Source organism: Nicotiana tabacum, chromosome 22 (genome assembly GCF_000715075.1).
Source record: "Nicotiana tabacum cultivar K326 chromosome 22, ASM71507v2, whole genome shotgun sequence".
NCBI classification, from domain to species: Eukaryota; Viridiplantae; Streptophyta; class Magnoliopsida; order Solanales; family Solanaceae; genus Nicotiana; species Nicotiana tabacum.
In genome coordinates this window covers 16,410,955-16,432,081 of record NC_134101.1, presented here as the reverse complement: position 1 = coordinate 16,432,081, position 21,127 = coordinate 16,410,955, and the positions used below count along the sequence as shown (strand labels likewise).

The 21,127-nt window shown below is 36.8% G+C and overlaps 2 protein-coding genes and 1 long non-coding RNA gene across 3 annotated transcripts; all 3 read right to left on the bottom strand.

Annotated features, from left to right (window-relative positions):
• Window positions 1-284: 284 nt before the first annotated feature.
• LOC142176377 (uncharacterized) lies at window positions 285-3,865 on the bottom strand. Its single transcript, XR_012704897.1, has 2 exons — window positions 2,373-3,865; window positions 285-747 (listed from the first exon to the last, which is right to left on the bottom strand). It is a non-coding gene; the product is annotated as an uncharacterized LOC142176377 (long non-coding RNA).
• A 2,601-nt stretch (window positions 3,866-6,466) lies between these two features.
• LOC142175724 (uncharacterized) lies at window positions 6,467-7,285 on the bottom strand. The gene has a single exon (XM_075242704.1). The coding sequence runs from the start codon at window positions 7,283-7,285 to the stop codon at window positions 6,467-6,469; it is 819 nt and encodes a 272-aa protein (XP_075098805.1).
• A 7,106-nt stretch (window positions 7,286-14,391) lies between these two features.
• LOC142175723 (uncharacterized) lies at window positions 14,392-15,672 on the bottom strand. The gene is made up of 3 exons (XM_075242703.1): window positions 15,429-15,672; window positions 14,650-15,290; window positions 14,392-14,604 (listed from the first exon to the last, which is right to left on the bottom strand). Exons 1-3 carry the CDS (start codon window positions 15,670-15,672, stop codon window positions 14,392-14,394), a joined length of 1,098 nt encoding a protein of 365 aa, XP_075098804.1.
• Between the last annotated feature and the right edge of the window lie 5,455 nt (window positions 15,673-21,127).

Below are 21,127 nucleotides of genomic sequence, written 5' to 3'. Positions count from 1 at the left end.
TGTAGTATCTGGTCGTCACAATGGGTATGTTTTAAATCCTTAGGGATCGTTTGGTACGAGGGATAAGGTGAGATAAGATGTGGGGTTAAATTTATACCGCCAACCAAACGCCAATCAAACACGGTATAAATTTAATCCCAGACTTAATCTAGAATATCTCATCTTATCCCTTAATCAAAATTAGGATTGTTTTATCCCACCTCCCATATGGTATAAATTAGTCCTGGGATTATATAATCCCATACCAAACGACTCTTATAGTATTTTTTGTTCTATATCTCAGATTTAAGCAAAGAAAGGAAAACTGAGCTCTTCACAGTTCCTTTTTCTCTATTTAGTGCCGGTTTTCCCTACATCATCAAGACGATGGTATATTTACAACTGATGCTATGGCCATGACAGTCCCGGTATTTTCACGCTGGCTATAGAGGTAAAGTTGATAAACATACTTCATATGCTGATAGGGAACGCAACATATACTTTTTCAGTGGCATTCATCCCTTCACTCTTCAGATACTCTTATTGATGCAGTGCAGCACATATCATCTTAATGAGCATGATCTGCGGAGAAGGATGATTTAGCACTATGGTTGGACCATACAAAATTCCTAAATGATAGATGGTGCTTTTGCTTAATGTGCCTAGATGTCAACTCTGACTCCGTTCCTCCAAGCATTTCCCACATCACCTGTACATCCGCATACGCGCAGGACTGTATATCACCATGAAGCTTCAATAGTCCAGCACCTGAAGGAAACAAAAACCAATATAAAAGCATGTAAGTGATCTTTAAAGCTACTGTCTCTATGTTTTCACTCTTCTCCTTCACTGTCCAATTTCTTGGTACCTAAGAACTAAAGTTATGAGGTTAAAAGTTTCTTTTCGACCCTAGAGTAATGATAATTCATAAAAATTTCAGTACTTCTGGAGACATGCCTGCAGAAACTGAAGCATATAGGCCATTGGACACTAGGGAATATATATGGACTCTTGGTAGAGACATCTCAAATGGTAGATGCTAGTTTAAGCAATTTGAAATTTTGAACTATTAAAGGAATCAGATACCATGAGTACTGTCATTCACTATTTTCTGAAAATGTGTTTTCACCCGCCTCGCCCCACCCTGCCCTAACCTATTTGCCATCCACTGTGTGGTCATATTTACTTTCTGGAAGGTCATCTGCTTATCCCGAGGAAAATTGCAGAAAGTGATGGTGCTATATCAATTTTGCCTAGTAGTTGAACAGACAGAATATTAAGGCATTAATGAGTGGCTATAGAATAATATATTAAAGATTGCCCAGAAAACAAAGCCATCATTAACTTGATTTGTAGCAGCTTATCTTATTAACAAGTTGGCCTGTGTTGGGGTCCTCTCTGGGTTAAAAAGCGGACTTAAGAAACCACTAATGGAGTCGTAGAAGAAATTCTTGGCATTTCTTGATTTGTAAAGTGCGAAGTGTCTAACTACATTAGTAAAAGATTTATCGCAATATCTCCACTTACCAATAGTAAACAGACCCCAAGAGCAGGCTTATATTGTTTGCATATGCTGTCAATTTCAGTATTTGTTCCATTAACATCGACTACAATTTTAGGTCATTTACTATGCCTAACATTTTTGCTGGTCATCTGACTTGCTGCCGTGTGAACGTAATGATATTTTGTGCAAGACAAGGAATACTTCTTGCAAGACACATTCAGAAGGGGATGTAGATAAAGTATTTTTTCTTTTAAAAAGTAACAATAATAGGAAGAATACTAACAACTTGATTAAATATTGATTAGCTCTTTTGTATGGAACTTTGTTGCCTTGTATAGAAGAGTTGGAAAGCCAAAAAGGGGTTTACTTCAAAATTTTCAATCTAAGTTTCATTTAAGGAACCACTTATATGAACTCAATAATTTCTGCCCATTTGCAGCACAGGTTATTGAATAAAAACTTAAGTTATATATGCCCTCTATGGCTTGAGATCAGAATTCACGAGCACATCAAGCCGTAAAAGGTTAAGGATCTGTTAAAGAAAAAGCTTGAACTATCAAGTTAACAACATTATAAAAGGGTCACATATACATGATTTGTGTCGACGCTAGTGCGAAAACAAGAAGAAAAAACAGGGTGAAGCTAAAAACTAGCTCATGCCTGTGTAGCCTCCCGCATGTTCATTATAAGAATCCTTTAAGAAAGATTGAGCGTGAGTAAGCTTTTTCCATTAATTTTTAGGAGGTATTTCGTCTAGGGTCTATAAAAAATAGTATCTCTACCTGTCTTGGGTAAGATCTGTTGCACACACTAGCTTTGAGATTTTACTGGTCTTGTTGTTGTTGTTGTTGTTTTGAGGGGGAGGGGGTGGTAGGAAGAGAGGACTAACCATTCTTAGGAGCCTTGACACGGGCTGAAAACACGAACCAAGCACGTCTAACTGGAAAAACCATCTTTTGCCACAAATCTTCCATCTTCAATTTGATCCTCTACTTCTTCTTCTAACTGGAACGACTATATTCTTTCTTCAAATTTAAAGTATATCCTCCTAAAATGAACTAAGGCTATGGGCTAATGGCTGGAAGTAAAGGGAAGAGAGGTTTTATAGTGCGCTCTTGTCCTTTCCAAGCACTTAATTTAGTGCTGACAAGTGATGACTAAACGAGTGACTGCAACACTAATAAAGGAGTGATGTGTTTCCACTCCTGGGGTGTTTCACAAAAGCAGTTTAGTTATTTAAGAAATATAGTACAGATATTAATGTTATGAGTTTGAATCATCTTACTATTCTGTAAAGTATGGAAACACATTTCCCCACTTAAGATTTGTTTTTTACTAAAAGACAAGACTTTGTTCACCGACGTGTGACAGTGTTGTTCAGAGATATTTTCGTGCCACGAGTCTCTTGTGGGTTGGACTTTGTTCTTTGATTGGTAGTAGTAGTTTCTACTACTACTATTTTGGTCTTTTGCGTTGTCTTGGCTCGTTTTGACTTCATTTGATTAAAAAATGTGTCCTTTTTTCAGTGGGAACAATGGCGTCACTACTAAAAATTGTGTGGTTGGGCGGTTTGACTGTTTGTAAAATTTACCTTCAAAACGAGAGAAGATTTTCAATTTCCGTGCATACAATATTTATGCCTCATACAGTAATTTAACTTTAAGGGATTGTCTGGTAGGATGTATTGAAAAATAATTGTACATGTATTAGGGTTGGTATAATTAAATCTTGTTTGGTACTTCCTTATGTCCATAATAAGTGATATTTTAGCCTTTTTATTTTGGTTCAAAATAAGTGTTCTTTTACATAATCAAGAAGGAATTAACTTTATATTTTCAATTTGCCCTTATTTACATGCACTTCTTATTTTTCTTTTCATTAATGTGGTGTTAATGTAGGGGTAAGGTTGCGTACAACACTAACCTCCCCAGACCCCACTATGTGAGATTATATTGGGTTTCTTGTTGTTTTTGAGCACTTATATTTACATATCCCAATATATCAAGTTACTAATATGCACATTTTAATTAAGGGTAATTTAGACAAAATACTTATTTATTTTTCTTTCTAGAAGTTAGTATTTTTCTTAAGGGGTATGCCATATGCCAAAATGTCACTTATTATGGACCGGAGGGAGTAGTGTTTTTCAACTTATGTATAACTAATACATGTAATAGTTATATACCCTATTCGGTATTATTCTTATATACATAACAAACCATGACATTAGCAACACCATGATTTTTAAATTTTAATACATGGACAAGCATGTATAAAGATAGAACTACCCTTTGAAAGCCTTTAATACACAAAAACAAACAGTTTATAAAAAATAATCTCAGCATAATTAATCCTAACATTACTAATATATTAGGTTTATTTCTGTTTCCCACTTTTCTTTATATACTCCTGTGATGCTTAGCAACCTTGAGGATAGGCCTATTCTTTTCCTTTTCTCTACTACTTAATTTGTGAAGATTTCTTCAATAGAGTGGATTTTGAGATTGGTTGTTACATAACTGAATTAAGTTTATGTATATAATATTCACTAGTGAGGTTATGCCCGGGCTAAGCCCGGGCCCAACGGCAAGATGAATCTTCACGTAGCAGATCCATGAACATTTTTATTTCCATCGAAATTATCAAAATGAATAGCATAAGCAACAACTACATCTAACATTTCTGTTAGTGTTCTTGCTAAAGAAACTATAGATTGTTTGCTCCACTTTTATTTTATACGAATTCAGTAATTGCGCCCAACATAAATAAAGCTATATTGTTTTGTTACACGTTCACCAACTTATAACTCCTTGAAAATTATATATGAGTGAAATTCAATCAAACAAATGGAGCAACTACAAAGTGTGTTGCATTCTCTGGCATTAACACTATTTTTGTGATATATATAGCTGATATATTTTCAAACACACAACGTTTACTTAGCCAAACCAAAACACCAAGACCACTTAAAAATTATCACATACTCCCTCCGTTTTAATTTATATGAACCTATTTGAATGGGTACGGAGTTTAAGAAAAGAGAGAAGACTTTTGAACTTGTGGTATAAAATGAGGCACATATATTTTGTGTGGCTATATAAATAATAACATAAAGATAAATTGTTTCCAAATAGGGAAATGTGTCATTCTTTTTGGCACAGACTAAAAAGGAAATAGGTTCGCATAAATTGAAACAGAGGGAGTAATATTTTTCTACAATACAAATGGAGAACGTGTGGGTAATGATAAGTTACAACACTAATAAAAGAAGGCAGAATAGGTAAAGACCCCCTCCCCCTCCCTCCCGAACTTGACACTTTTTAATGAGCGTACACCTTAACTATACGTGTTTTTAATTACCCCCCTATGCTTACTTTTTCGGATGTTATTACCCCCCAACCTGCCGCATGGCAGTGAAAGTTGGTTCAAATGGCTGAGTACGCGTGGGGGAGTATATATTTTGCCACATCAATTGAATATTTTTCATTCCCAATCCTAGAACCATCTCTAACGATAATAAATGCATTTTCCCCCCAAAATGAAGACCCCAACGGTAACAACCCCATTCTCACCCCTATTTATTGTCTTCTTTCTAATTTTTCAGCATTTTCTTTATTCTCACATTCTTTGTCCATCCAAATTCCATTCCCCCTCCCCCCCCCCCCCCCCCCAAGATTTTGGCTCTTATTTTTTGCCCAAATAACAACCATTTTTTTACTTGGAAGAAAGAAGATGAATGTTTTTTGTAGATGTGGCAAGCTAACTCCTTAAAAAGTTGCATGGACTACTGCAAATCCTGGACGACGATTCTTTGGATGTAGTCTTTTTCCGAAGACAAATTCTTGTTGATTTTTTCAGTGGTATGAACCTCTATTTCCGGAGCAAGCAAACATTGTTATTTCTGAGTTGTTGAAGAAGACTAACAAACTATCGAAAAGGGAAAGAATGCTAAAGTTTCTATTATTTTTTAGTTTACTTTGGAATCTGATTTTGCTCATGTACAAATAATGGTTATCTGGTAGTATGTAATAGAAGTTAAGCAATATGATATGCTGTTCGACACTACTATGTCAACATTTTGTCAACATATAGAATTGATGCCAATCACAATTTATATAAAAACAGCCATCAGTATCCACAAAAACAACCAATCACAATCACAATATTTTGTCAATATAGCTGGTAATTTGACAAAGAAAGTCAGAATTTAACATCAAACAATAGAGTTAAACTATGCTGTCCATATACAGCTAGACATACACATGACAAACAAGTTCACAAAATAAAGTTGCGTACCACCATCAGTATCCACAAAAAAACAGACACCCCATGAATTCAACTAAAACAGTCACCCCACGAATTCAACAAAAAAAAAGTCTAGTATATCAAATACTACATCCAAACAATAAAGAAATTCAAGTGGTCTTCTTGGAGGGAAATTTTCCCATAACTTTAGATCTTATTTGTATTCCAGCGGATTGGGACCTTGTCTTGATTCTATCCATTGCAGCTTGGACTTGAAGTTGTCTTTGAGTCACAGCTTCCTTCCCTTTCCATTTCAAATCTTTAGAAGGCTTATATCCAATATCACCAGTAACACGGGTAGAATCAATTAAAGGGCCAGTATAAACCTTTCTGGCTGTAGGATAACCATCCTGATAAACATTCAAACCAAAAGATTCATTTCAAAGTTAGATAATAACATCATATAGTATGTTAGACAATAAAAATAAATACACTTACATTAATACTTGTAAAACCAGGCTGTGCAACAAATACACCATGTCCTTGAAGCCTAGGCCTCTTGTAGTGGCTTCTTGCCCCCCTCCCCCCCAGATTTTCCTCCAGTACTTGTAGATGCCTTACTTGTAGATGCATTGTCAGATTCCTTTCTGCCTCTCTTCCGTGAAGGTTTTGTTGTTGATTGTTGTGAGCAATTAGTAGTCTATTATATGAGAAAATGAGGAATTAGCTCTTAGATAACTAAGAAGAGAGTAATAAAGGAAGAAGGTAGGAAGCTACCTCTTGATTAGTTGTTGGTCTTGTTGGACAACTCCTCATATTATGAGTACTTGCTTTGCAAATGGAGCATGTCATAGTTATTCCCTTCTTTGATAATTTTTCAGCCCTTTTTATTTCTCCAACTTCCTTTCTTCTATTTTTTCTTGCCCTTCCAGGCATATTTTGAACTGGAGGAGGTAATACCTTGGGGTTACTACTTTCTGGCCAGATTATCATGCTGGGAACTGGTTGTATGAAGTGTGAATATGCCTTCATGTAGGTCTCTTTTATGTACCAGTGTACAATATTCTCTGAAGGATCAAGTCTCTTGAAGTGCATTGCTGTTATAGCATATGGACATGAAATGCCTTTCAGTTCCCAAGACCTGCAACTGCGGTAGCCTGTTCTTAAATCTACAATGAACTTGCATGGACCATCTTTGAGTTCAAAGCATGTATCTCCATTAAACATGAAGTCAACCCTCATTGACTTCTCAACATTAGTATTGAACACTATCATGGCCATTGGATATACACCATCCTGCCAAGTTTCAGCAAATTCTCTCATCTTTGCTACCTTACTCATAACTTTGACCCTTATTTCCTCTAGCATTGATATGATTGTCTTGTGTCTAGGGCCCAATATCCAAGTATTGAAGCTTTCACATATGTTATTGTCAACACTGTCACACTTGGAGAATGTTTGGAAGAATGCTTTGCGCCATCTTTCTTTGTTATATTTAACTAGGTCTTCACAAATGTTATGACCCAATTTATCAAGATCATCTAGATTTATTTTCATTTTAGACTCAATTATTGATCTAACAACACTCTAGAATCTTTTTCTTCTTTCAATCCCTCTCCATTTTATTGCCCAGTTTGCCAGAATGTGTCTAGCACACATTTTGTGCTCACACTCAGGTAAAATCTCTTCAATAGCTGAACATAGACCCTGCATTAAAATAGAGAAATAGTATTGCATAAAAACAAAGAAACAATAGTGTTTAAATCAGAGAAACAGTAGTATTTAAACCAAAAAAACAATAGTATTTTAAACAAGAAAACAGTAATATTTAAACGACAGTATATACCTTTTGCATGTCACTTATCATGGTGAGTTCCCTGCCATCTCCCAAGTTCAAATCAGTTTGCAATAACCTGAGGAACCAACTCCATGTTTGCTTTTTTTTTTTTCCAGTGCCTACAACAGCCCAAGCTATTGGGAACATTTGGTTATTCCCATCCTTTTTTACTGATGCCAACAGTTGCCAAAGTTAGGTAACCCTAGATCTGGATTTGCATCAGTAGTGTTTAAAGGAGGACCACAGGGAACAAAAGATTCCTTATTATCTTGTTGTGTGCTGGAAGATGCATTAAAAGGCTCACCCACGTGGCTTATTTGGCTACCCTCTATAGCATCCACCTCCTCAAATTGTGAGTCATAAGAGACAAAAATATCTATTATGTCCCCATTGTTTAATAACATAGCAAGGTCCATTAAATCCCTATCTTTTATTAATTCAACCAAATTGCCACCCTCAACACTCATAATATGAGTTTTTCCTAACTTTGTAATCCCAAAATCCTTTGCATAATCAGATAACTCTGGTATTGACAAGTGGTCAGAGTCGACATTAGTCACATGTTCAACCCTACCCCCAACATATATAGGTCCTACCTCACTCACCAATATCCCATCAATTTTTCATCTTAAATTCAAATACTTAGTATCCATGGGACCCTACATAGCAATAAAAAAAATAAAAAATAACTCTCAAGACATACATATACAGAAGATTACAAATAAATAGTAAAAAATTAACAAACAACATAAAAACCCTAATTTAACCCTAATCGACATGCATGCAAAAATCACAATCAACATAAAATCCTGATTTAACCCTAACAGAAAGAGGCACACATACCTTCAAATGCGGAGTGAAAATAGTAGAAATTTTGGCAAGAATCAAAGAAACCCAGTAGCTTTTAGCTTCTCCACAGTAGCTTTTAGCAGCACCTCAACGGAGAACCCTATCGACTCACAAAATCAAGCTCAAGCACTCACAATCGTCTCTGTCATTGATGGGAGTGGAGTGGTGAGAAACCCTAGTTTTTCTACGTTATCGACCAAATGAACTGATGGTAAAAGGGATAGGTTAAATTTGAGGGATTAATTTTAAAGGCGGGTCGGGTATTCTAATTGGATACCCGAATTATTCCAACGTGTACAGCCACATCAGCAAGCATTTAAATGTATACATCGCGTGTATTCACGATAGAAAAGTTTACTAGGTTAGGGGGTAATAACATTCGAAAAAGTAAGCGTAGGGGGTAATTAAAATCACGTATAGTTAAGGTGTACGCTCGTTAAAAAATGTCAAGTTTAGGGGGGTCTTTACCTATTCTGCCATAAAAGAATAATAAATTTGTTCAACAAGATATACAAAAGTCATTGCAGAATGACTATGGTTCCCCTTCTGTCTGATGTTTCAAAAACTTGTTGAATTCTGGAGCAGTACTCTCAAGATTGAAGTAGTGATGTGTCCTGGTGAAAACAAAAAAACATAAGTTGAGTTCATAGTAAAGTTACGATATTACTGAAAACACAAAAGCAGGGGAAAAATATCCTAGAGAAAATTGTCAATATCTAATGTGTTATTGAGATAACATTATCTGAAAATTAGGAAATGACTGTCAAGTCAGCATGTAATCTGCTGCAAGGCATGGCTTAGTCCAGAATGTTTATTTCAATTTGAGTAATTAAATTTATCAAATAAGATACAAGAATGAGAACAAGAAAAGAGGAAAAAACTTTTGAAAAAATGAAGGACATAGAAGAATTTCAAAAGTAAATTGTCACACCACGTAGTCCATCACTTTTTGCTTTCCAACCCAAATTTGCACTTGATACGTACAAAAAGATCATCTCAAAGTAGGTACATACTGAGCAACAATCTTGATACATGCAATTCAACTTTGGATACCTATATGTTGACCACAACAGTGTTGCCAATACTTATGTCAATGGAAGCAACAATTGTTAAGGGAAAGTTTAATGACACAAAAACCACAATTCAACTATATATGTACAAGTTCGAATCTTGCTAATTTAATTAAACCTCTTACTCTATGCAATTTATGGTAAACTAATGGAAGTGAAAGTTTGGAAACAACAAATCTGTGATGACCCAAAAGTTCATCTTATGTTTTAGAACTCGAATCTGCGCTCTTAAGCCTTAAAAATATCATTTTTACCCTCCTCAATTTGCGTGCGTAGTCCAGACAGGTTTCCGGAAAGCTTTTATATTGAAAATTGATGAAAATAAGAATTTATGCCTTAAAAGTTAATTTTTGATGACTTCGGTCAATATTTTTGGCTAACGGGCCTGGATCCGTACTTTGACGGTCCCGGTAGGTCCGTATCGAATTATGGGACCTGGGCGTATGCCCAGAATTGAATTCGGAGGTCCCTAGCTTGAGTTATGAATTTTTGATGAAAATTAAAAGTCTGAAAATGATTTATTTTTAAAAATTGATTGATATTTGGCATTGTTAGTATCGGGTCCGTATTTTGGTTCTGGAGCCCGGTACAGATTCATTATGATATTTAAGACTTGTCTGTGAAATTTGGTGAGAAACGGAGTTGATCTGACGTGATTCAGACGTCCAGTTGAGAAAATAGAATTTTTAAAGTGTTCTTGAGAATTTCATTTGATTTGGTACTAAATTCGTAGTTCTAGGTATTATTTTGGCGATTTGATCGTGCGAACAAGTTCGTATGATATTTTTAGACTTGTGTGCATGTTTGGTTTGGAGCCCCGAGGACTCAGGTGAGTTTCGGATAGGCTACGGAGTGAGATTTGGCTTGGAAAACACTGCTGGGCATCTGATATTATTGCAAGCCTCTGATCTCGCATTTGCGAGATCATGCATCGCAATTTCGACCTCTGAGAGGTTCGCATTTGTGAGCTTCTCATCGCAAATGCGAAGAGAAGCTGTGCCAATAGATTTCGCATTTGCGAAGGGAGTCAAGGAAGGGCAGTGATTGCTAATGCGATCATTTAGTCGCATTAGCGAAGATACAGTGGTCGCAAATGTGAAACTTTCCTCGCATTTGCGAAGGCAGTGAGACTGTGAAGGGCATCACAATTGCGAGTGTTCCTTTGCATTTGCGAAGCTCAGGTCGCAATTGCGACACCGGCAGCTGAGTAAAAAGGACTTAGACGGGATATTTCATCTATTTTTTATATTTTCAAAACCCTAAACCTTAAGAGGCGATTTTGCAAAGACTAAATCTTCCCCAAATCATAGGTAAGTGATTCCTAACTCTTTTCTTTTAATCTTTTACATCTTATAACAAGATTTCAACCTAGAATCTAGAATTGTTATGGTGAAATTAGGATTTTTGGGTAGAACTTTAGGAATTTCGGAAATTTAGGGATTTAGACCTCAATTTGAGATCGGATTCCAAAACTAATTATATATTCGGGCTCGGGGGTGAATGAGTAAATGAATTTTGGTCCGAACCTCGGGTTTTGACCAAGCGGGCTTGGGGTCGATTTTTGACTTTTGTTGAGAAAACTTAGGAAAACTGTAATTATGCATTAAAGTTGATTCCTTTAGCGATAATTTATGATATTAAACTAATTATGATTAGATACGAGTGGGTTGGAGGTGAATTCTAAAGGGAAAGCGATACTTGAGCAGTGAGTGGCTTGCGAAATTGAGGTAAGTGTTGTGTCTAACTTTGGCTTGAGGGAATAGGTATTGTGTGAGCATTTGCTACGTGTTTTGTTGTTGAATACAATGTATAGTTGAGGTGACGAGCATCTATACGTTGTAGTCGAGTCATAGCATGCGAGTGAAATCCCATTCTTGCAAATTTGTAGTCTTAAATCTTGTTATCCATGCTTATTGTTGTTGTTGAAATGTTGGGAGACTTGTATCCGGTTCCACCAAGGTCGATAAAATTGTGAATATTGATTAGAGGTTGAGATGTTAAATTCTGAAAGTAATCATTGATTAGATATTGATTTCTTTGTGAAACTTCTCTCTATCCGTTGTTATTGATTCTCTGAATTGTGAGGAAGAGTATAAAGTACGAAGGGTGATGCCGTGCATGATTTATTTATATTGTGAGGAAGAGTGTAAAGCACGAAGGATGATGCCGTGCAGTTTTCCTTGCTGTCTTAATTGTTAAATTCGTTTAAGGATTTCCGGTTTAATTCTGTCTTTTCATTATTCTCACTCTTTATGTTGTATTCCCCCACTGTATGTTCCTTTCCCATTATTTCTGCGTTAATTCTTTGTTTACTGTTGTTGCCACTAGCATGATTATACTATTCATGTTATATGAGGCTGTCTTGTCCTAGCCTTGTCACTACTTTACCGAGGTTAGGCTTGACATTTACCAGTACATGAGATCGGTTGTACTGATGCTGCACTCTGCACTTTCTGTGCAGATTTTGATACCGGTTTAGGTTGATCGAGATTTTGCTATTGGTCCGCTTTCCGGAGACTCAAGGTAGATCTGTCGGTGCTCACAGACCTTGAAGTCCCCGTCTACCTTTTATGTCACTATTATTATTTCTTTCAGACTATTACTTATAGTAAATTTTAGAGTCCTCGTGAATCGTGACTCTAGATCCGGGTGGTAGTAATTAATACAGTTTTATAAAATTTCGCACCTCTTATATTTCATCTTAGTTAATCATTGTTATTTACTAAATGGAAATAAGGAATTGGTTTAACAATTTTCTAACATTGGCTTGCCTAGCAAGTGAAATGTTAGGCGCCATCACGGTCCCGTTGGTGAAAAATTTCGGGTCGTGACAAAATCCAGCATATTCTGATCCTATTCGGCTAGAACACGTACCGCTTCCTCAGCTGAGCAGCAGCCAGAGCCTCCAGTGGCAGCTCCTACGTGGGGAAGAGGTTGAGGCCGAGGCCGTGCTAGAGGCTGAGGCAGGGGCAAAGCTCAGCCTAGAGCCTGAGCAACAGCCCCAGTAGTGGAGCCTCAGATAGAGCTTGACGAGGAGGTTCCAGCCCAGACTGTTCCTGCCGGACCAGCTCAGGTTCCGGAGGGGTTCATTGCTACCCCAGTACTTCAGGATGCTTTGGTCAGTTTGGTGGGCCTTATGGATAGTTTGGCTTAGACTGGCGCATTTCCCATGGCACCAGTAGTCTCTCAGGCTGGAGGAGGAGCCAAGACTCCCACCACTCCCACTCCAGAGCAGATAGCTCCCCAGTATCAGCCTCCAGCAGCTCAGCCAGTCGGATTAGTTCAACCGGTTATTGCGGCACAGGTCGGAGATGGGCCAGCTATGTCTTATGAGGCTTTATGTAGATTAGACAGGTTTATCAAGCTCTTTCCTGTTCACTTCAGTGGTGCTCCTTTAGAGGATCCCAGGAGTATCTTGTCAACTATCACGAGGTTCTACGAAACATGGGTATAGTAGAGACCAATGGGGTCGACTTTGCTGCATTTCAGATGACTGGTTCCGCCAAGAAATGGTGGAGAGATTACTTGTTGACCAGACCAGCTAGGTTGCATGCTCTTACTTGGGACCAGTTCTCTCAGCTCTTCATAGAGAAGTTTCTGCCTATCCCATTGAGAGAGGAGCGTCGCCGTCAGTTTGAGCGTCTCCAGCAGGGCAGTATGACTGTTACTCAGTATGAGACCCATTTTGTGGATTTGGCCCGTCATGCTATTCTTCTGCTTCCCACCGAGAGAGAGAGAGGGGGTGAGGAGGTTTATTGATGGACTTGCTCAGCCTATCAGATTGCAGATGGCTAAGGAGACTGGGAGTGAGATTTCTTTTCAGGCGGCTGCTAATGTCGCCAGACGAGTCGAACTGGTTCTTACTCAGGGAGGTCAGGGGTCTGACAAGAGACCTCGTCATTCCGGTGAGTTCGGCGGTGCCTCACCTAGAGTAAGGAGTACTTTTGGTAGAGGCCATCCTCCCAGACCGTTTCATTCAGTGCTCCAGGCATCCCACGGTGCCTCAGGTGGTCGTTGCCCTCAGATGCATTATTCCGACCAGCTAGCCTACAGTGCACCACCAGCTCCTATTAGTGCACCACCACTCTAGAGTTATCAGGGTGGTTATTCAGGTCGACAGAGTCAGTTTCAGGGTCAACAGTCACAACAACCGAAGTTATGTTATACTTGTGGTGATCCGAGGCACATTGCTAGATTTTGCCCTCGGGCAAACAGGCAGCTCACAACATCAGAGTTCTCGTGCCATGGTTCCGGCACCAGTTGCTGCACCACCTGCTCAGCCAGCTAGAGGCAGGGGTCAGGCAGCCAGAGGTAGGGGCCAAACCGTTAGAGGTGGAGGTCATGCCATTAGAGGTGGAGACCAGCCAGCTAGAGGCCATCCCAGGGACGTAGTTCAGGGTGGTGGGGCCCAGCCCCGGTGTTATTCTTTCCCAGCCAGGCCTGAGACTGAGTCATCTGACACTGTTATCATAGGTACTGTTTCAGTTTGCAGTTGAGATGCTTCAGTTTTATTTGATCCGGGATCTACTTACTCCTATGTGTCATCCTATTTTGCTTCCTATTTGGTTGTGCCCCGTAATTCTTTGAGTGCTCCTGTGTATGTATCCACACCAGTGGGAGATGCTATTATTGTAGATCGTGTTTATCGTTCGTGTGTGGTCACCATTGGGAGTCGTGAGACTCATGTAGATCTTTTACTTCTTGACATGATTGATTTTGATGTCCAGAGGCGAACCCAGGATTTATGCATAACGGGGGCATCATTATCTTTAGTATCCCAATCACCAGCGATAAAGTTCGGGTGCAACTCTTTGAAATGACTATGATAATTTATCATCAAAATAAAAATATCAATATTATCAAATACCATTAACTTGATACTAATATAACAAAAGTACATTGTCCACTCATAGTTGAACTCGACGCGCTTTCATATTTTGAAAACGGTCAATAATAGCATCATTGCTTATATTTACAAATACTTCCTTCTCAAAGTAACAAACTAAACAATCATTTAAAAATGCATCACTAATACTACTACGAAATTCATCTTTGATGTACTTCATGGATGAGAATGCTCTTTCTACCGTTGCAGTTGCGACAGGTAAAATTAAAGTCAACTTCACAAGCAAATAAACAAGTCAATAAGTCTCCACAAGATTTACCTCAACCAATGATTTTGCCAAATCACCAATTCCTTTCAAATCAGAGAACCTAGGCTCACCATGTTCCATGTGCCATATGAAAGTGTCAAGTTGGCGACTAAGATCTCGAAGCTTCAATTCACCAAACTCATAGGGATAATGCTTGGCCAATGTCATTATTCTTTCCTTATCAAAATTAGCAAACGAGTCAGCCAGATTCAAGCTAGCCATACCAAGAAGCAAGTTACTACTCATAACATCAAAACGACTATTAAGCTCCAGAAGTTGCAAATCAATCACTGCATAAAAAAGCTCAACACGTAAGTGATGTGAATAAGTAACACTAGAAGGCCTATGTTTCGACTTTTCAGGAATATAGAATTCTTCCATCTTGGGCACCAAAATATCATGTTTTGCACAAAATGAAAATACTTCATCCATCAATGGTTCCCATCCTTCATCTCTCATTTCTTGCAGCATTTCCTTCGTGATATCAAGAAATATCATGGCATTGACAATATCTTGCTCTTTCTTCTGTAAAGCTTTGCTCAACTCGTTTGACATTATCAACACTTTCAACATAAAGTGAAGCAAGAAAATAAATTCAAATGCTTTAATTTTACTCGAAAAAGCTTCTGCTTGCAACCTATCATTAACATCACCTTCACATTCAATCACCCCAAGCACATTAACAATAGAAGAAAATAAAATAACAAAGTTATCCAACGTTTTACAATGTGATCCCCAGCGAGTGTCACCTGGCCTTTGAAGCCCTCGCTCTTGATTTAATCATTTCCCACTTTGAACTTCACCACTCTCTAGCAATTGCTCCAACAATTCTGCTTGATGTTCCCGAAGTTGGTCTCTACGCTTAAAAGAAACTCCAATCACATTCAACACGTTAGTAACAATAGCAAAGAAAGTCTCTACCTCCTTGTGTTTTTTAGCAACAGCTACAAGCGTCAACTGTAATTGATGAGCAAAACAATGTACCGAATATGTCGATGGAGTTTCTTGCAAAATTAAAGCTTTAAGACAATTCATCTTTCCCTACATATTACTAGCCCTATCATAGCCTTGTCCACGTATTTTGGATGGACTTAATGAGTGTTTCATTAGCAAAGAAAGTACTACTTCTTTCAACGACTTTGCAGATGTATCACTAACATGAATAAGACCAATAAATGGCTCGTTCACTTGGCCTTTTTTTGTCAACATACCGCAAAGCAAGGGTCATTTGTTCATGGTGTGAAATATCCTTGGACTCATCAACTAATATCCCAAAATAATCTCCATCTAAGTCATCAATTATAGCTTTCACGGTCTCTGCATATTCGAAGCCTTAAAGCCGATTTTTGTGAAAGAGTCACCCGTGCTACTATGAACGTAATCATTTTTGAATAAATAACAATATAAATAAAATGCGGCATCTTTATTCACACTATACTCTAACCATCTAGAATGTGAATCTTTAAACCAACCCGGACTAAATTGGCGCATTCTTTTCCCATAAAGTTTTAGGAAATTTGTGATAAACTGTTTGGCAAGGCCCACTTTGGATGTAGTGTCTTCTCACTTCATCCCGTATTCTGGAGCTATATCTATCAATGGGTATTCTCTCTCCGGGGTCAGGATTAAGTGATTTCACATCAAACTGCTCTACAAGATGGGAGGAATTGCCTCTAAAACTAGAACTTGGTTGAGAAGAATTAAACCTTGTCAAAAATATATCCATCTTAATTCACATCAACAAAACTTCCTACAAAGCAACAATCCCAAGCAAAACAACATTTTAATAGGGGAATCACACCCCTTCTATCACGAACAAAAGCAAATATAATATTTTTAATAAGGGAATCACACCACTATATTTTATTATAAGTCATAACTCATAACTATATTATTATTATTATTATTATTATTATTATTATTATTATTATTATTATTATTATTATTATTATTATTATTATTATTATTATTACTATTATTATTATTATTATTATTATTATTATTATTATTATTATTATTATTACTATCAGATTATTACTATTATTATTACTATTATTACTATTATTATTAGTAAAAATCGAAATTCTTGATCAATGGAGGAACAATATCACCATTTTTGTTCAATAAGATACCAAAGTGGATATTATTATTAGTATTACTATTATTATTAGTATTACTATTATTATTATTATTATTATTATTATTATTATTATTATTATTATCTATTATTATTATTATTATTATTATCTATTATCTATTATTATTATTATTAGTATTACTATTATTAGTATTACTATTATTATTATCTATTATTATTATTACTATTACTATTACTATTACTATTACTATTATTATTATTACTATTATTATTATTATTATTATTATTATTATTATTATTATTATTACTATTATTATTACTATTACTATTACTATTATTATTATTATTACTATTACTATTATTATTATTATTATTATTATTATTACTATTATTATTACTATTACTATTATTATTACTATTACTATTATTATTATTATTACTATTACTATTATTATTACTATTACTATTATCATTATTATTATTACTATTATTATTATTATTATTATTATTATTACTATTATTACTATTATTATTACTATTACTATTACTATTAGTATTATTATTAGTATTACTATTATTATTATTATTATTATTATTATTATTATTATTATTATTATTATTACTATTACTATTATTATTATTATTATTATTATTATTATTATTATTATTATTATTATTATTATTATTATTATTATTATTATTATTATTATTATTATTATTATTATTATTATTACTACTACTACTACTATTATTATTATTATTATTATTATTATTATTATTATTATTATTATTATTATTATTATTATTATTATTATTATTACTATTATTATTATTATTATTATTATTATTATTATTATTATTATTATTATTATTATTATTATTATTATTATTATTATTATTATTATTATTATTATTATTATTATTATTATCACTTACCAATTTGTGAAAGGTATCCTTGAAATCCAAATACAACTTGGTTTCAAATCATCCACTTCACTGATTTCAAATAGCATTAGCAAAATATCTTCAAATACCTATGAAATTAATTTATTAAGATAAAAGAATTAGCACACCAACTAAAGATTTAACATCATGTAAATGTGCACCAATTACCATGATTGTTGTCTGCTCAAACAATGAATTCAAAAACTAAAAGAATAGTAGCGAATTCAAAAACTAAAAGAAGTATCTTTGAAATCCGAATACAAGTTTCTTGCAAAACTTGCAAGCATTATCTACTATATTAAAGAACTCCAGAAAATTAAGCTAACAAAAAGAGAAATTTACAGGACTACATGAGCACTTTACTCATCAATTATTTATTCAACTTAAGTGCTTGCTACTAATTAGATTTTCATTTGATGGTGTTAGTGAAAAGGGATATTTTGAATGTGGAAGAAAGTAAATCTATTCATAAGTCATAACTCATAACCCATCTAGGTTAAATCAAAAAAATAATATTTGTAAAAAGAAGAAAAACTTACTCAAATAATCAAAGATTTGAAGAAGAGTGGGATTCGAAGTTCAAAGGGATGCAAAGAAGTGAAGAACTGAAAAGAAGGTTAAAGTTGAAGGGAGGCAGAGAAGCTAAGAAGGTTTTTTTCTTGGAGAAAAAAGAGGGTTTGTTTTCGGATCTTTGAGGGGGTTAAAAAATATTAAGCTATTTAAGTCTTAAGTTAAAAAGTAAAAATTAAATAATATGGAATGTAGGACCCCAGATTCGAACCTGGGTCTAGAGGCAAAAGAAGGCTGCTGAGCACTTCCATAAACCATCTCTTTTGTCCGGCCTTTGTGACTTAGGTGGCCGCTTTAAATATTTAAAGGGGTCCTTCCTGTATTAACATATATATATAAAAGATATATGCAATATTTTTGCCGAGGCCAACGAGTTCCGGTGACCCCCCACCCCCTAGCATAGGGTCCGCCCCTGTTGATGTCATACTGGGTATGGATTGGCTGTCACCTTATCATGCTATATTAGATTGTCATGCTAAGACAGTGATCCTAGCTATGCCGGGGTTACCTCAGTTAGAGTGGAAAGGAACTCCTGGTCATTCTGCTAGTAGGGTTATTTCTTATATGAAAGCTCGGCGTATGGTAGAGAAAGGGTGTCTAACCTATTTGGCTTATATTCGCGATCCCAATGTGGATATTCCTTCTACGGACTCAGTACCAGTTGTTCGTGAATTTCCAGAAGTATTTCCTGCAGATCTGCCGGGGATGCCACCCGATAGAGATATTGACTTTTGTATTGATTTGGCTCCGGGCACTCAGCCCATTTCTATTCCACCATACCGTATGGCCCCGCCAGAGTTGAAAGAATTGAAGGAGCAGTTGCAAGATTTGCTTGATAAGGGCTTCATTAGACCTAGTATCTCGCCCTGGGGTGCACCTATGTTGTTTGTGAAGAAGAAAGATGGAACGATAAGGATGTGTATAGATTATCGGCAGTTGAACAAAGTCACCATCAAGAAGAAGTATCTACTGCCGAGGATTGATGATTTATTTGATCAGCTTCAGGGTGCCAAGGTGTTTTCAAAGATTGATTTGAGATCTGGCTATCACCAGTTGAGCATTAGGGCATTCGATGTTCCTAAGACAGCTTTTCGGACTCGGTATGGGCATTATGAGTTTCTAGTGATGTCATTTGGGCTGACAAATGCCCCAGCAGCATTCATGGATTTGATGAACAGGGTGTTCAAACACTACTTGGATTCCTTTATGGTTGTGTTTATTGATGATATCTTGATCTACTCCCACAGTCGAGAGGAGCATTAGCAGCCCCTTCGGATCGTTCTTCAGACTCCGAAAGAGAGCCAATTATATGGTAAGTTCTCAAAATGCGAGTTTTGGTTGAGTTCAGTTGCTTTCTTGGGTCACGTTGTATGAGCAGAGGGTGTTCAGGTAGATCCTAAGAAGATTGAGGCAGTTCAAAACTAGCCTAGGCCCACATCAGCTACAGAGATCTGTAGTTTCCTGGGTTTAGCGGTCTATTACAGTCGATTTGTGGAGGGGTTTTCTTTCATGGCAGCCCCGTTGACCAGATTGACCCAGAAGGGTGCCTCGTTCAGGTGGTCAGACGAGTGTGAAGCGAGCTTTCAGAAGCTCAAAACTGCTTTGACTATGGCACCGGTATAGGTGTTACCCATAGGTTCAGGAACTTATAGAGTATATTGTGACGCATCCCGTATTAATGTGGGTGCGGTATTGATGCAGGGTGGTAAGGTTATTGTATATGCTTCACGGCAGTTGAAGGTTCACGTGAAGAATTACCCTGTTAATGATCTAGAGCTAACAGCCATTGTTCACGCGCTGAAGATTTGGAGGCACTATCTTTACGGCGTGCCATGTGAGGTATTCACTGATCATCGGAGCTTGCAATATTTGTTCAAGCAGAAAGAATGCAATTTGAGGCAGAGAAGGTGGTAGGAGCTATTGAAAGACTATGATATCACTATATTGTATCATCCCGGGAAGGCCAATGTGGCGGCCGATGCTTTGAGTAGAAAATCAGCTAGTATGGGTAGCCTTGCATATATTCCCGTTGGTGAGAGACCGCTTCCATTGGATGTTCAGGACTTGGCCAACCAGTTCGTGAGGTTGGATGTTTCTGAGCCCAGCCGTGTTCTAGCTTGTACAATTGCTAGGTCGTCTTTGTTTGAGCGCATCAGAGATCGGCAGGATGACGATCCTCATTTACTTGTCCTTAGAGACACAGTGCGGCATGGTGGTGCTAAGCAGGTTACTGTTGGAGATGATGGAGTTTTGAGGATGCAGGGTTGTATTTATGTACCTAATGTGGATGGACTTCATGAGTTGATTCTTGAGGAGGCCCATAGTTCCCGATATTCTATTTACCCAGGCGCCGCCAAGATGTATTAGGACTTGCGGCAGCATTATTAGTGGAGGAGAATGAAGAAGGACATAGTTGCCTATGTAGCTCGGTGCCTAAATTGCCAGCAGGTAAGGTGTGAGCATCAGAGACCTGGTGCTTTACTTTTGAGGTTAGAAATTCTTGAGTGGAAGTGGGAGCGTATCACTATGGATTTTGTTGTTGGACTCCCACAGACTCAGAGGAAGTTCGATGCAGTTTGGGTTATTGTGGATAGGCTGACTAAGTCAGTACACTTCATTCCTGTGGCAGTTACCTATTCCTCGGAACGGTTAGCAGAAATTTATATTCGTGAGATCGTCCGTTTTTATGGTATACCCGTGTCTATTATTTCGAATCGAGGTATGCAGTTTACCTCACACTTCTGGAGGGATGTAGAGCGTGAGATAGGCACACGGGTTGAGTGGAGTACAATATTTCATCCACAGACAGACGGACAATCAGAGCGCACCATTCAGATAGTGGAAGATATGCTTCGCGCTTTTGTTATAGACTTTGGA

What these genes read in the sequence shown, in the direction of transcription:
- LOC142175724 (XM_075242704.1), bottom strand. Translation starts at nt 7,285, where the DNA reads ATGAAAATAAATCTAGATGATCTTGATAAATTGGGTCATAACATTTGT.
- LOC142175723 (XM_075242703.1), bottom strand. Translation starts at nt 15,672, where the DNA reads ATGAATTGTCTTAAAGCTTTAATTTTGCAAGAAACTCCATCGACATAT. An exon ending in AGAGAGTGGTGAAGTTCAAA is followed by an intron (nt 15,291 to 15,428) that starts GTGGGAAATGAT and finishes TTGAATGTGAAG; the next exon opens with GTGATGTTAATGATAGGTTG. An exon ending in TGGCAAAATCATTGGTTGAG is followed by an intron (nt 14,605 to 14,649) that starts GTAAATCTTGTG and finishes TTGCTTGTGAAG; the next exon opens with TTGACTTTAATTTTACCTGT.